We start from the raw sequence: 12,483 nt of genomic DNA on the forward strand, positions 1-12,483 counted from the left end.
AGGCTTTGGAGCTGACAGAGTTCTTCTGGCCTGGCTCTCAACAGAAGTGGGTGGGTCCAATAAAAGCGATCACCTCGCCCACCTTGTCTCTCTGGTATCCTGGGCCCCACAGGGCGGCACCAGCCCTGCAACCACCTGCAGTGCAGCGTCCAGCCTGGTCCCACTCAGCTAATTGTTGCTGAATGTCCCGGGGGGCGACAGCCAGATCCCCAGTAGGGGCCCAAGGAAGCGCTGAGGGGAATGGCGGGGAGGGAGGCATCCCCGTTGGGCCCGGGCAGGCAACCCCAAGCGCGCTGGGTGGAGGCAGCCGCCCACTCCCGCAGCGCCGCTTGCCCCGACCGCGGCCCGCGGGGAAGCCAGAGCGCTCCCGGCCCGGCCCTGCGGGACAGGCCGCTCCCTGGCGGAGGAGAGTCCCCGCCCAGCGGCTGCCTGTCAGTGGCGGAGGCTGGCGCCGCCGTCCCGCCCCTCGGCTGCTGCGGCGGCGGCGGCTCCTCCTCCCGGCGGGCAGCCCCCGCTGTCACCGAGCGCGCGGGCCGGGCGGCGCGGAGAGCGGGTGCCCCCTCCCCGGCGCCGCGTCCGCAGGCAGCCGGCGGGACCGGGCCGCCGTAGCCATGTTGAGGAGGATTTTGCAGCGGGTAAGAGGGTGACAGCGGCCGGCCCGGGCAGCCGCGTGGGGAGGCGGCTCCGCTTCCTGCTGCCAGCGGCGGCGGGTCAAGGCAGGGGGCAGGCGGCGCGTGTGGCAGCATGGCACCCCCGCGCTCCGGCCTGCCTCCCCAGGCCCGGCTGCCTGCGGGCCCCCGCCCTGCCCCTTCGTGGGGGAGGCAGCACATTGCCTGCTAGCCGGGGCCCTCCCGCTGTGGGGCAGCCCGCTGGGGGTGCGGCCCGGCCGGGAGGGGGGATTCCTGTCTCCCCAGTGTTCAGTGCCAGGCAGTGACCCCCGGATCACCCCCCTCCCCGCACACACAGGTAGTCTGGGCTGGGCAGGGCCCCCTCGTGTGCCCCGGAATGTTTCTGCCCCGCCTGGTGCAGGCCGAGGCCAGGGAATCCGGCGGAGAGAGGGAGCGGAGGGATGCAGGCCCAGGACCCAGCTCCTCTCCACCTGACTCCTGCTGCAGTAGGTGGTGTCCGCCTGGTGCTGGGCTGGAGGCCCGTTCTCGTGTCAGGAGAGGGTTAATGGCAGGGCCCTCTAGCTGGGGGGTGTCGCTGCTGGGGTTGGGAGTCATTACTCACGCTCCTAAGTCTTGTGTTGTTAAACATACATTTCTTAGGTCTCCCTCTGAAGCTCCCCGAGCCATTGTACACTCTCACACTCACAGAAGATGAAAATAAATTCAAGTCACACACATTCTGTAACTCAGACCCACAGTAATCCTGGGTAGTATATTTCCATCCTACTTCCCTCTGGGCTCTGATTAATAAATAAACTCTAAAGTCAGTTGAAATACAAATGCAAGCCAGGACACCAAAAACTACCAGCCAGCTGTTGCCTATTTTAGGAATTGGTTCCTGTGTAACTTTAGCTAGGTTTAAAAATCAACTTGTGCTATTTGATTCTGGACCCCATCTTTCCTTCTGCTCTCCTCATCTGCCTTTAAAAAAAACCTCAGTTGTTTACCTTGCTACTATGTTGGTGTGTTACCTGTCATTCTAATAGGTTGTTTGTGGTTTAGATGGATGTTGACCATGCAATGTTAATGTGCAACAAAACATAGTTGTCAGAAACATTTGGTTTCCACTGGAGTTGGATAACTGGTTCAAAGTGCAAAGGGAATGCCTTCATCTTTGGTGTTCAGCGTTGGGATGTACAGAATAGAGTTGAGTCACCCAGCTAGTTGAAAGGGTGTGCTCTAATTCCCGCATAGCTTTCATGCAATATCAGTGTCATGTAGAACTTAGTCATGTATAAGTGGTGAAAATAGCCAACTTTGGTATTTGACACCAGCTTTGAAAATTGCCTGTTTTCACAAGCATATTTGTGAAAGGCTTTGAAGGCTTTTGAAGTTTTTGTTCTAATAATACTCTGTGTAAGGAACATGTATTGAAACAATGATAATAAATCCTTGTTAGGTGTGGGAAGGAAGGATATCTGTGTACATACAGTATTGGTGTACTTTGAAGTATGGGGGGACTGATTTTTCTTGTGCCTCAGACTGTATTTCTGCCATAGTTTCTAATCAATCAAAGTTTTCCCCTCTGCTTATTTAAAAGTTACTGTTTACAAGGAGTAGTTTCCTGCCTGAAATATGACTTACCTTATTAATTCTTTGGGAACAGCAAAAAACAGGGAAACTTTACTTTTGGTGCTGATCATCTTAGTTTTATTAACATTAGTTGTTCCTGGGAAATGAGCTGCTGTTTAGAAAAACTTACACAGTTGTCGAATATGTGGCTGAAAATATAAATTTAATTAACATGATATTTTATAAAATCTAAGGCCAATATAAATGTTCCCACATTTTTAAAATTTCAGTGAAGACAGTTGTTTTTAAACAAACATTCCCTTGTCCTTTTTGAAACTCAAACTAGAACTAACTGTGAACAAAAATGAAACTGATTTCATTCATTTTTATTTTTCAAGTAGAAGGAAATACAAAATATAAACAAAAGGCATAATGACTATGTGAACTTTAAAAACCTTTCTTTTTCTTTGTTATTAGTAACATAAAGAAATGTTTGCTTATAACATATGATTAAGTTCAGTGTCCCTTTAACAGAAAATTATGTTAAAATTATACAAACAGTTGTATGTTTGCATGGGTTACATTAGAAGCAGCTCCTGGTATATGATTAGGGCCCTACCAAATTCATGGTAATGAAAAATGCATCACAGACTGTGAAATCTGGTGCCCAGCTGGGCATAGGCACGGACTTCTGCTCGCGCCGGTGGGTGCTCGACCCCCGCCCCTGGGCCCACCCTGACTCCACCCCTGCCCCCATTCCAACCCCTTCCCTGCCCCTATTCTGACTCCTTCCCCAAATCCCTGCCTCCTCCCCGCCTCCTCCCCTGGGCGCACCACCTTCCCGCTCCTCCCTGTTCCCTCCCAGAGCTTGCTATGCCTCCAAACAGCTGTTTGGAGGCAACAAGCGCTGGGAGGTGGGCAGAGGAGTGGGGACGTGGCGCACTCAGAGAAGGAGGTGAAGTGAGGTGGGGCGGGGAGGGGAGCTTGGCTGCCGGTGGATGCAGAGCACCCACTAACTTTTCCCCGTGGGTGCTCCAGCCCCAGAGCACCCACAGAGACAGTGCCTATGCCGCTGGGGCTCCTACCCTGTGCAGCACTTCGGCTGCTAGTCCCAGCAGAGGATGGGGAGAGAGAAGACTTCCTCTTTCCCTACATGAGCCACTCCCGGCGTGGGTCAGACCCACCTCTGGGAACCTGTCTGAGATGCAGGAAGCTGCACGACTTGAGCTATTGCCACCCAGCATGGGAGAGGCTGTAGCTTGAGCTGCGGAGAGGCTGTGGCTTGAACTGTCTCTCTCTTTCTCACACACCCGTGTGGAGAGGCTGCAGCTCCAGCTATCAGCCCTCCATCCTGCTGGGAAAAACTGGAGATAGGGTAAAAACCAGCCCCCCATTTCTGCGCTGCTGCTCGCAGTGGTGCTGACTTTAGAGCTGGGTGGCTGGCTAGCTCTGAAGGCAGCACCCCTGCCAGCAGCAGGGCAGGAGTAAGGGTGGCAATCCCACAATCTCCCTACAATTATATAAATTGTGGACCCTCCTCCCCCGACTCTTTTTTTTTAGTTAGGACCCCCATGGTTAGAACACTGGAAATGTCAGATGTAAACAGCTGAAAATATGAAATTGACTAATTGAAAAAAACCCTGGCCATGAAATTGACCAAAGTGGACCATGAATTTGGTAGGGCCCTATACTGAGTTGACAAAATATGAGGAAGACTCCTGACTTGCACTGAAGTTAATAACTATCCATAATTTTGTGCTTAGATTGTATGAATACATACTAGGAGTATAAGCTTTAAAAAGTGAGATTATATTCTGAAATGGCTAATTTAAAGCATGTATTGTTTTCTTCTATGCTTTTAAGCATGTGATATTTGTACACATTTGATTAATAATGAAGAAAATTATATAGCTTTTGCAGTCACTGAAACAGGTATATTTGTAATATTTTTTTTCTTTGTGGCCATTACTCGAATTCGGTTAATGTTCTTCTTCCTAAGCCAACAGGTAGTCACGGCTAACAGTATATCATGAATCCTGAAAGTGTGTAAAATAGGGAAATCCCCACCTTTGTAACCTCTCACTTTGCATAGCAATTATAAGACAGCAGCAACTGAAGCTTGAAAAGCACTGTTTTCATTTCATTAAGAAATGTGATCTTTTTCTTTGAAAAATATCGTTTCAATGGTTTTTTCATAATAGAAATAAACCAAATACTTGTTACTATTGATCATAGCTCATTTTAGTTTTTGAAGCTGGCGTAACCAATCAGGGGTGCATGTCTTTTTTTCATTCCCCTCTTCTTTTTTTAATCAAGATGATGTGTTGAATATAATGGCTTCATTATCTGTTGTGTATTGCATCCTGTGTCTTGTCTGTTTTTTGTATATTGTCCGTTATAGGCTCCGTTCCTGCAATCATATTTGGATGGATGAACCTTTGCATTCATATGGAGCCCCATTGACTTCGTTGGGTCTCCATGTGGATGCAAGGGTCTGCCTGCGTGGATCTTATTGCAAGATGGGGGGTGAAGACTTTGTCCTTTGAGGCAGGAGCTGTTTCATTTTACCTGTCTGTAAAGCAGCTGGCATTCTTCAAAATAAGTAAATAATAATATTATACAGTACACTGTGTTTCACGTATGTGAATTAGTTTAAGTAATAGTATTGTGTAATCAATTTCAGTGGATAAAAAATGGTGTACTGGGGGCTTTGAATGATCTTACATAATGTTAATTTGAAATGTGAAATTACCTTTTAATAATTGGAAAATAGTCCTTTTCTCACTAAAATTCTGAAGGAAAAATGAGTTTGTGAGTAGGCTGCTGCTTCTACTTCTTTTTTTTTTTTTTTTAAATAGCCTACACACCTAGTAAAAGAAAGGGACAAAGCTAATATCCTGAAAATTGCTCAGGAGCAGAGACTTAAACAAGCAGTGCTGTCTTTTTATATTTTGATTCTTGCATTTAATATTTGTTAGGGAATTCAGAATGATTGAACAATAGTAGCCTTGTGCTGTATTTAAATCTCTGCTTGGAAAATTGTGTAACTTCATGTTCATAATGTTTTTTTTTTTCATTTATTTTTAAAGAAGTTGAGTTAAATCTAATTTGAAAAATGTTTTAAAGGGCACCGCTGATAAGTTAGAGTACAGCTGTACACAGAGAAGTGACTGTAAAAGTGACATCGGGGTGATCCATATTTATATTCTCAGTGATTTCATGACAGGTTTCAGAGTAACAGCCGTGTTAGTCTGTATTCGCAAAAAGAAAAGGAGTACTTGTGGCACCTTAGAGACTAACCAGTTTATTTGAGCATGAGCTTTTGTGAGCTACAGCTTCACCGATGAAGTGAGCTGTAGCTCACGAAAGCTCATGCTCAAATAAATTGGTTAGTCTCTAAGGTGCCACAAGTACTCCTTTTCTTTTTAGTGATTTCATGAGATGTGCTAGGTTTCCAAATTTAAAATAAATAAGTATGTGTGTGTGTGTGTGTGTATGTATAAATAAAGCATCACTTGATTTTTCAAAAAGGAAACTGTTCTCTTCCCCTTGCTTTCTTTGGTGGTGGTGGTGGTGATGTTTCTGCATTCAGTTAACTTTCAGTTTTGATGATTCATGAAGAATACTGTGTAATTCACCTTATTTTTCAGCAGCTGTATTGGCTCTTCAGTGCTAACAGTAGTAAGCTTGTACTTGTAGTTAAAATAAACAAATATGACTCAGGCACACAGGAAGCAGATATGTTCAATAAGAAGGTGCTAGTTTTACATAATCATTTTTCCAACGCTAACCATACTTCAGTGCTTCAGAATTTTAATCTTGTAAAAGTGTTTGTAGTAGTTAGCTTTTCTCTCCCTCCCACCCACATCACAGAAATTTATCCAGGAGTGAATAATTAAAAGACAAACAAACAAGAAAACCAAAAGGGCATGAGCCTTCTTCCACTCTCTTCTGGGTTATATGGTATGGACCATAGTTATAAAGCTGTGTGTATACACTGTGATGTTCATAGTGCATGGTACAGCAGTATTTATGCTTGAAGCCTAAACTAAATATGTGTATTCATAAATATTTAGTAATGGAAAGAAGAATCTTTTTAATTGATTCTCCAGTTTACTGATAAAGTCCATGTACAGTGTAACTTTGAAAGTTGTAGCGTCTTCACAATAGCCTACTAAATTTGTATTTAAATTTTTCATGGTAGTAAGTAGTTTGTCTCTGCTATATTGCTAATGGACATGCATGTTTCTCCAGATTTTGAAGGTTAATGCTTACTTTTTAAAAAACACACACAAACCCCTTTTCTAGCATGCTTTTTCCTGTGTTGTAGGCTGGAATTGTCTGTTTTAAGTAAGCATTTTACTTTCAAAAGGTTAAAAAGATTTTACCATTATTGTTTAATAACTTTGGCTAGTATTTGCACAACACCAGGAATAAGACATGTCCTGCAGTGCATTTCAGTGTGACTATAGCACACCTAAAGTATTTCATAAAGCAGGGACTTTACTCAAGCAAGCGGTAGTAACATCTTACATTATATAGCACCTTTCATCCTGAACATTGCAATAACCATGCATTTGCAGGGCCAAATGCTTTAAAGCAATTTGTGTTTTACAAGCTATCAATATTTAATATACATAACTCATGCTGAAATGCAGTCATGTCTGCGGTGAAGCATGGCAGCTGTTTAACCGTGTACAGTACCATTATGTAAGAATTTACAACGGAAAGAGAATAACATTTTCTTTGTCATTAGTTGCTTCAGCAGATCCCTGCTCTTGGCATTAGCTCATCCTCTGTAGTGGAGGCACACATCTCTGGCATGGACACGCATGTTCCAGAAGTGTAGGTCTAAAAGTGTCCACCCTCCCATATCCCTTTCTTTTCTTCTATGTAGGTGGGCTGCAGAATAGTCTTCTTGCATCACTGCCAAGGTTAGCAAGTTTGCTCATTTTTCTGTACTTCCATCTTTCTATTCTAAGGCTTCATTGCTAAAGTACATGAAGGAGCGTTCTTTGAGTTTTAGGTCCTGAGGGATGGAACCAAAGTAAAGGGGTCATTCAAGGGGTTTAGAAAAGGTACATCCCTTAGTGCAGACGCTCTCTTCATATCAGAAAGGTCTGTTACCACTTGGGATAAATTTGTGTACTGGAGACATTTGAACAGATGGGAACCTAATTGGCTCTGAGGTTTCGAGACTTTAAAGTTCCTCTGTTGTTAGGGTCTGTAGGAAAGTCTCTCCATCATCCTCAGAGTTGAGCAGCTTGTGGTTCTAAGAATTTCCTTCTTATAAAAAATGGGTTAAACAGCTGATCTGACAGTCTGAAGTTGCTGTTTCTATATGGGAGAAAAATTTAGTATCTGAGTCTCTGTCAGTGTGAACATGCATATATCTTCTTTGGGGTTCCTCAGTGCCAGGGGGTGGGGGGATATACAAGAATAATATTTGGGCATAACCTTTATGTACTGTGTGGCAAGGTTGTTCTGCCTCAAATTCATAGAGTTTCAAGGTGAGGAAAAGTAGAGTAATAACAAGACATGTATTCTCATTCCTCCTTCCTCCCACTTGTCTAAGATAGATAAGTCTTTCATCTGGGTATGTGCACATTAGAGACGAAATTTTGCAATAGGAGTAGGTGAAACCAGCAGCATTTTAGTCCTGTAAGCTCTATGGGGTGGGGACCATGTTTTCCTTTAGTTTATGTACAACATCTAGTATTTTGTGTGTATTACAGGAAACAAATTCTTAATTAGAATTGAAGAGATTTCTTCTCTCTTCCCAGTGGAATCTTTTGATTTTTTTTTTCTCCCCTCTGGATAACACAAAGGTGCTGGGAGCGGTATGACTGTCCTTTTTCAAAGTCCTGATTTCATTAGTTGAAAAACAGATGAAACCTAGAGCACATTAATGGAGCCAAGGATTATTGCCCACTACTTGGAGGCTAGCCATTTAAAAATGCACACATATATAACTAGTTCAAAGCCCCTTTCCTTTTCACATTAGTCTCACATGGAATCAGATCCTATTAGACCCTACAGATCTTATGAGTGTCAATCTCAGAGGGCTCAATAGCCTAAGGAGTGCCAATACCAATCTTGCTCAACACCCATGATGACATTGGGCTTGATTATCCTCTCGCTTATGCAAGGGAAACTCCATTGACTTTAGCAGAGCTACTTCTTGTTTACACCAGTATGAGTGGACAGTCAGACCCATTGTGACAATCTGGTCCAAGTAGCAATTTTGCTGATCAAGTACAGAGAACCTTTTCCATTAGTCCCCCTCATCCATGCTGTTAAGGACTCCATTTTGTTGTCATTTACAGTTTGAAGGGCTATTACTATGGGCCATTGGGTTCTTGGTTATAAAAAATGGTTCCACCTCTACTTCTGATAAAAACCTAAATCCCCTTCTGCCCACATCCATCTCATGTGAAATTGAGGGGAGAAGTCCTCCCTTTTTCTAACTAGGAACAATAAAGTGGGTTCTAGGATCTTTTAGTTTTAGATTGCAGGTTTTTACTCTCATTGCTTTCTCATTCCCATGAAGAAAAGGAGGTCTGTTTCCAATGCCGATCTCGACAAATGTTTGAATAAAACAAAATTCCATATAGTAACGTAATTCCTTCTCTTAGCAAGATTGCTTTGGAGTTGGACACTCAAGATGCATCCTTCACCATCTCAAGAAGGCTAACACACATGAGATATCTAAGGTTCAAGTTAGGCAACAATAATTTCCCGTACAAGTTGCTCCTGTTTGGACACACTGTTCCTTCACCCAGTTCTTTATTAGTGGCATTTACTCACCTCTGTCATCTAGAACTTCAGGAATATTCATACTTAAACTGTTGGTGTATTAGAGCTTATTACCACAACATGAGATTTGGGCGTGGTTCAGAAATCCCTGTCCGAAGGTTTTCTGGCACACTGGAGTCAGTGCTTGTATGCCTTTACCCTCTGTTCCCTTTACTGCAGCACAGCTGATCCTAGGAGCCCAAATTTGGGCAAGTCTGTTCTTGTTCTCAGATCTCTTTGCTCTGGGGAGAGAATCACTAAGGCCTGGTCTACACTGGGGGTGGGGGGGATCGATCTAAGATACGTCGACTTCAGCTACGCTATTCTTGTAGCTGAAGTTGCGTATCTTAGATCGACTTAGAATCACTCATTTTGTGTCCTTGTGACGCGGGATCGACGGCTACCGCTCCCCCGTCGACTCCGCTTCCGCCTCTTGCCCTGGTGGAGTTCCGGAGTTGACAGCAGAGTGACCGGGTATCGATTTATCGCGTCTACACTAGATGCGATAAATCTATCCCCGATAGATCGATCGCTACCTGCCGATCCGGCAGGTAGTGTAGACATGGCCTTAGTCTCTCAACCTGGCAGTTAGGATCTTTGGACCTTAGTTGAGGAAGAGTTATATTTAGACGAAATCTAGTAAAATTTATTAGCAAGTTTCCAGATCTTCACATAGTAGACATATGCTTTAAACATAAGAGTGTTGCAGTAGTTTGACCTGAAGGTTGGCTATTGACTGACTGTAGATGTAGTTGTAGCTCACAGGGTGTGGATGTGAGTTAGAAGCTGTTTGTCATCAAGAAAGGAAAGGATAATTAGTGTCTTAAACGTATACAAATGTTCTTACATCGCATGATATATCATTTAATCTTGTGCTAATATTCCTGTGCATGGGGTATCTCCCCAGGAATATCAGGAGACTTTCCTGCTCTTTGCTGCTGGATATTTCATACCTTTCTAGAAAACAGTGATGTCAGCAATTTAGCCCTCCTTGAGTACCTTGCCTGTTACTTTCACAATGTAATATACCTAACTCCCCTCTCCTGAACTATTATCACATTGCTCCCCGCTTTGAATCCCTCCACTGAATCGCTATGTGTTAGCAGAACTTTATACAAAAGATGTATCAGTTCCTATAAAGAACACTGTCTGTTGTTACGAACAATTTTACATATTCTTCTGTAACTTGTGGGTGCTATTGTGTTATGAACTTCAGATAGCTTCTTCAGTGCAGCTTATCTGCCGCATGAAGCTTTTGTCACTGCCTTCAGGACCTTGCATGATACCTTTGCCCCTCCCTACTTATCTGACCTCCTCATTTTTTGTGTTGCTCCCTGTCCCCTTCATTTCACCGGTGTTGCCAGCCTTGATACCTTGCTTTCCTATAACAGTCTCTGTACTTTCTTCCATCCTACTCCCCACCCATGGAATACCCTTTCTTTGTTTATACTGATCTCATTTTTAAATCCCATCCTAAGACCTACTTCTGTTGTGACATCTATAGGAAATTAACTGGTTGGTAAGAAAGCAATGGATGGTAGCTGATACAATGTAAAAAAACAAAAACAAAAAAAGTTATGAGAAATACCAATACAAGTGCCAGGCATCACCTTGATGTATATATTGTGTTTATATATCATATTCCTTTCTTCCACCTTTGATCCATTTTTTGCCTTTTAGATTAAAAACTTTAGAGGTAGGGGCTATGTCCTCCTCTTCTGTGGTTAGAAATCTACCATATTATGGATGCTGCTGCACTCTAAATAATTTTATAGCTAGAATGAGACTATATTGTTCTCTCATGTTGTTTTTTGTCTTCTTCCATGTTTCCAGCAAATAGGCTAAGTAGTGAACAGGACACGAAATGGATAAACTTGTAGCCGTAGCCATTTCAGCAACAACTAAAGGGGGAGGATGCAACAAGAAGAGGTTCTCTCTTCTCCTATCTCTTGTCATGGTCACCATTGCCCACCTCTGTTAGGTGGAGTGCATTCTGCTAATCTCCCCCTCCCACAACCACTCACCTCATCCTATTTGATCTTCAAAGACTTCTTTAAGGTGTACTGTATGTTAGCAACAGTACAGTAATTAGAGGATAGATTTGATCAGGTGTATTTGTAATTAAATATAATTTTAAATCTAAATCTGTAACCCTGGTGGGGGAAAAAGGAAATAGAATACTATTTATAAACACAAGTAGAATCTATACTTCAATTTCAAACTAAGGGAGAAAATTACATTTAGAGGCATCTTTATAAAGGACTATTTATTGATTTGTTTAAAAATTAAGATTTTGAAATTTTTTTCCAAGACAAATAATGTTAGGATTTTTCCGTTTCTGAAGTCTGTAGACAGAACTTATTCATATAGCTCTCTCCCTTTTTACTTTAAAATTCTGTATGCATAAAGTGTGAATACCTTATATAAGATCAAAAATATTTCCAGATTGCCTACAAAATTACAACATCAGTACTTCATTTGGGTTCTAACCCTGTCAATGCAATTCTTAAAGTAAACTTTGATTTGGCTCTAGATTGGGAGTAATTGATGGCCAATGGTTCAGAGACCAAAAGTAAAAATTTACTATCAGAGTAAACAAATCCTTGTTTTTTCAGAACAATCTGGACCCACACAGAATTTAAGAGGGAGAAAAATTTTAAGCTATGGAATTTTTTTTTTTTAATTGGCTGTTTCAATAACTTTCCTTGTTGGGGAACGGGTTTCAGAGTGGTAGCCGTCTTAATCTGTATCAGCAAAAACAACGAGGAGTCCTTGTGGCACCTTGGAGACTAACCAATTTATTTGGAAATAAGCTTTTGTGGGCTAGCAAAAGTTTATGCCCAAATAAATTGGTTAGTCTCCAAGGTGCTACAAGGACTCCTTATTGTTTTTGCTGATACAGACTAACACGGCTACCGCTCTGAAACCTGTCACCATGCACGGCGCTGAATTTAGCTGTATGAAGTGGAAATCCATCAGCCATGCATCTGAAGTGGGTTCTAGCCCACGAAAGCTTATGCCCAAATAAATTGGTTAGTCTCTAAGGTGCCACAAGGACTCCTCGTTGTTCTTGTTGAGGAAGTTTGGTTGAGGATGCTAACTTTCTTTTATGATTCTGATGAAGCAGTGGAACTTTTGAGGTAGATAAGAGAAGGAAAAATGAATCTCTTGTTGAAAGGTAGGATGAATTGGATGAGGATTAGTAACCTGAATATATTTCACGAGACTTTGAATGAAGTAGTGTTTACTTAATTTGTTTACTGGTTTGAAACACTAATTTGGAAAGAAGCCTGTACTGGAAGCAAATTAAAATATACAACTTAATGTTATAGATTCCTTGTTCAATAAGCTAGTCTAATTTAATTGGAAGTTTGATATAGAAGCAGTTTTAACTTTAGTTTTCTACTTCTCCTCTATATTGAAATTTTGTGATTTGTAAAGTAATATATTTTTATTTACTTACTACCATATCAATGGGCCTGCTTTTGTCAGCTTTTCTACTGAATAA

The 12,483-nt window shown here is 42.4% G+C and overlaps 1 protein-coding gene across 2 annotated transcripts in view; it reads left to right on the plus strand.

Annotated features, from left to right (window-relative positions):
- Positions 1-474: 474 nt before the first annotated feature.
- EEA1 (early endosome antigen 1) overlaps positions 475-12,483 on the plus strand; it is a 135,912-nt gene continuing 123,903 nt past the window's right edge. Inside the window, exon 1 of one of the 2 annotated variants that reach the window (XM_084617768.1) lies at positions 475-635. In XM_084617768.1, coding sequence (XP_084473894.1) covers positions 612-635 — 24 coding nt within the window. In that variant the 5' untranslated portion in view covers positions 475-611. The remainder of the gene's footprint in view (positions 636-12,483) is intronic. The other variant, XM_084617767.1, reaches the window with a different exon arrangement.

Source organism: Lepidochelys olivacea (genome assembly GCF_965140295.1).
Source record: "Lepidochelys olivacea isolate rLepOli2 genome assembly, chromosome: 1".
NCBI lineage: Eukaryota > Metazoa > Chordata > Testudines > Cheloniidae > Lepidochelys > Lepidochelys olivacea.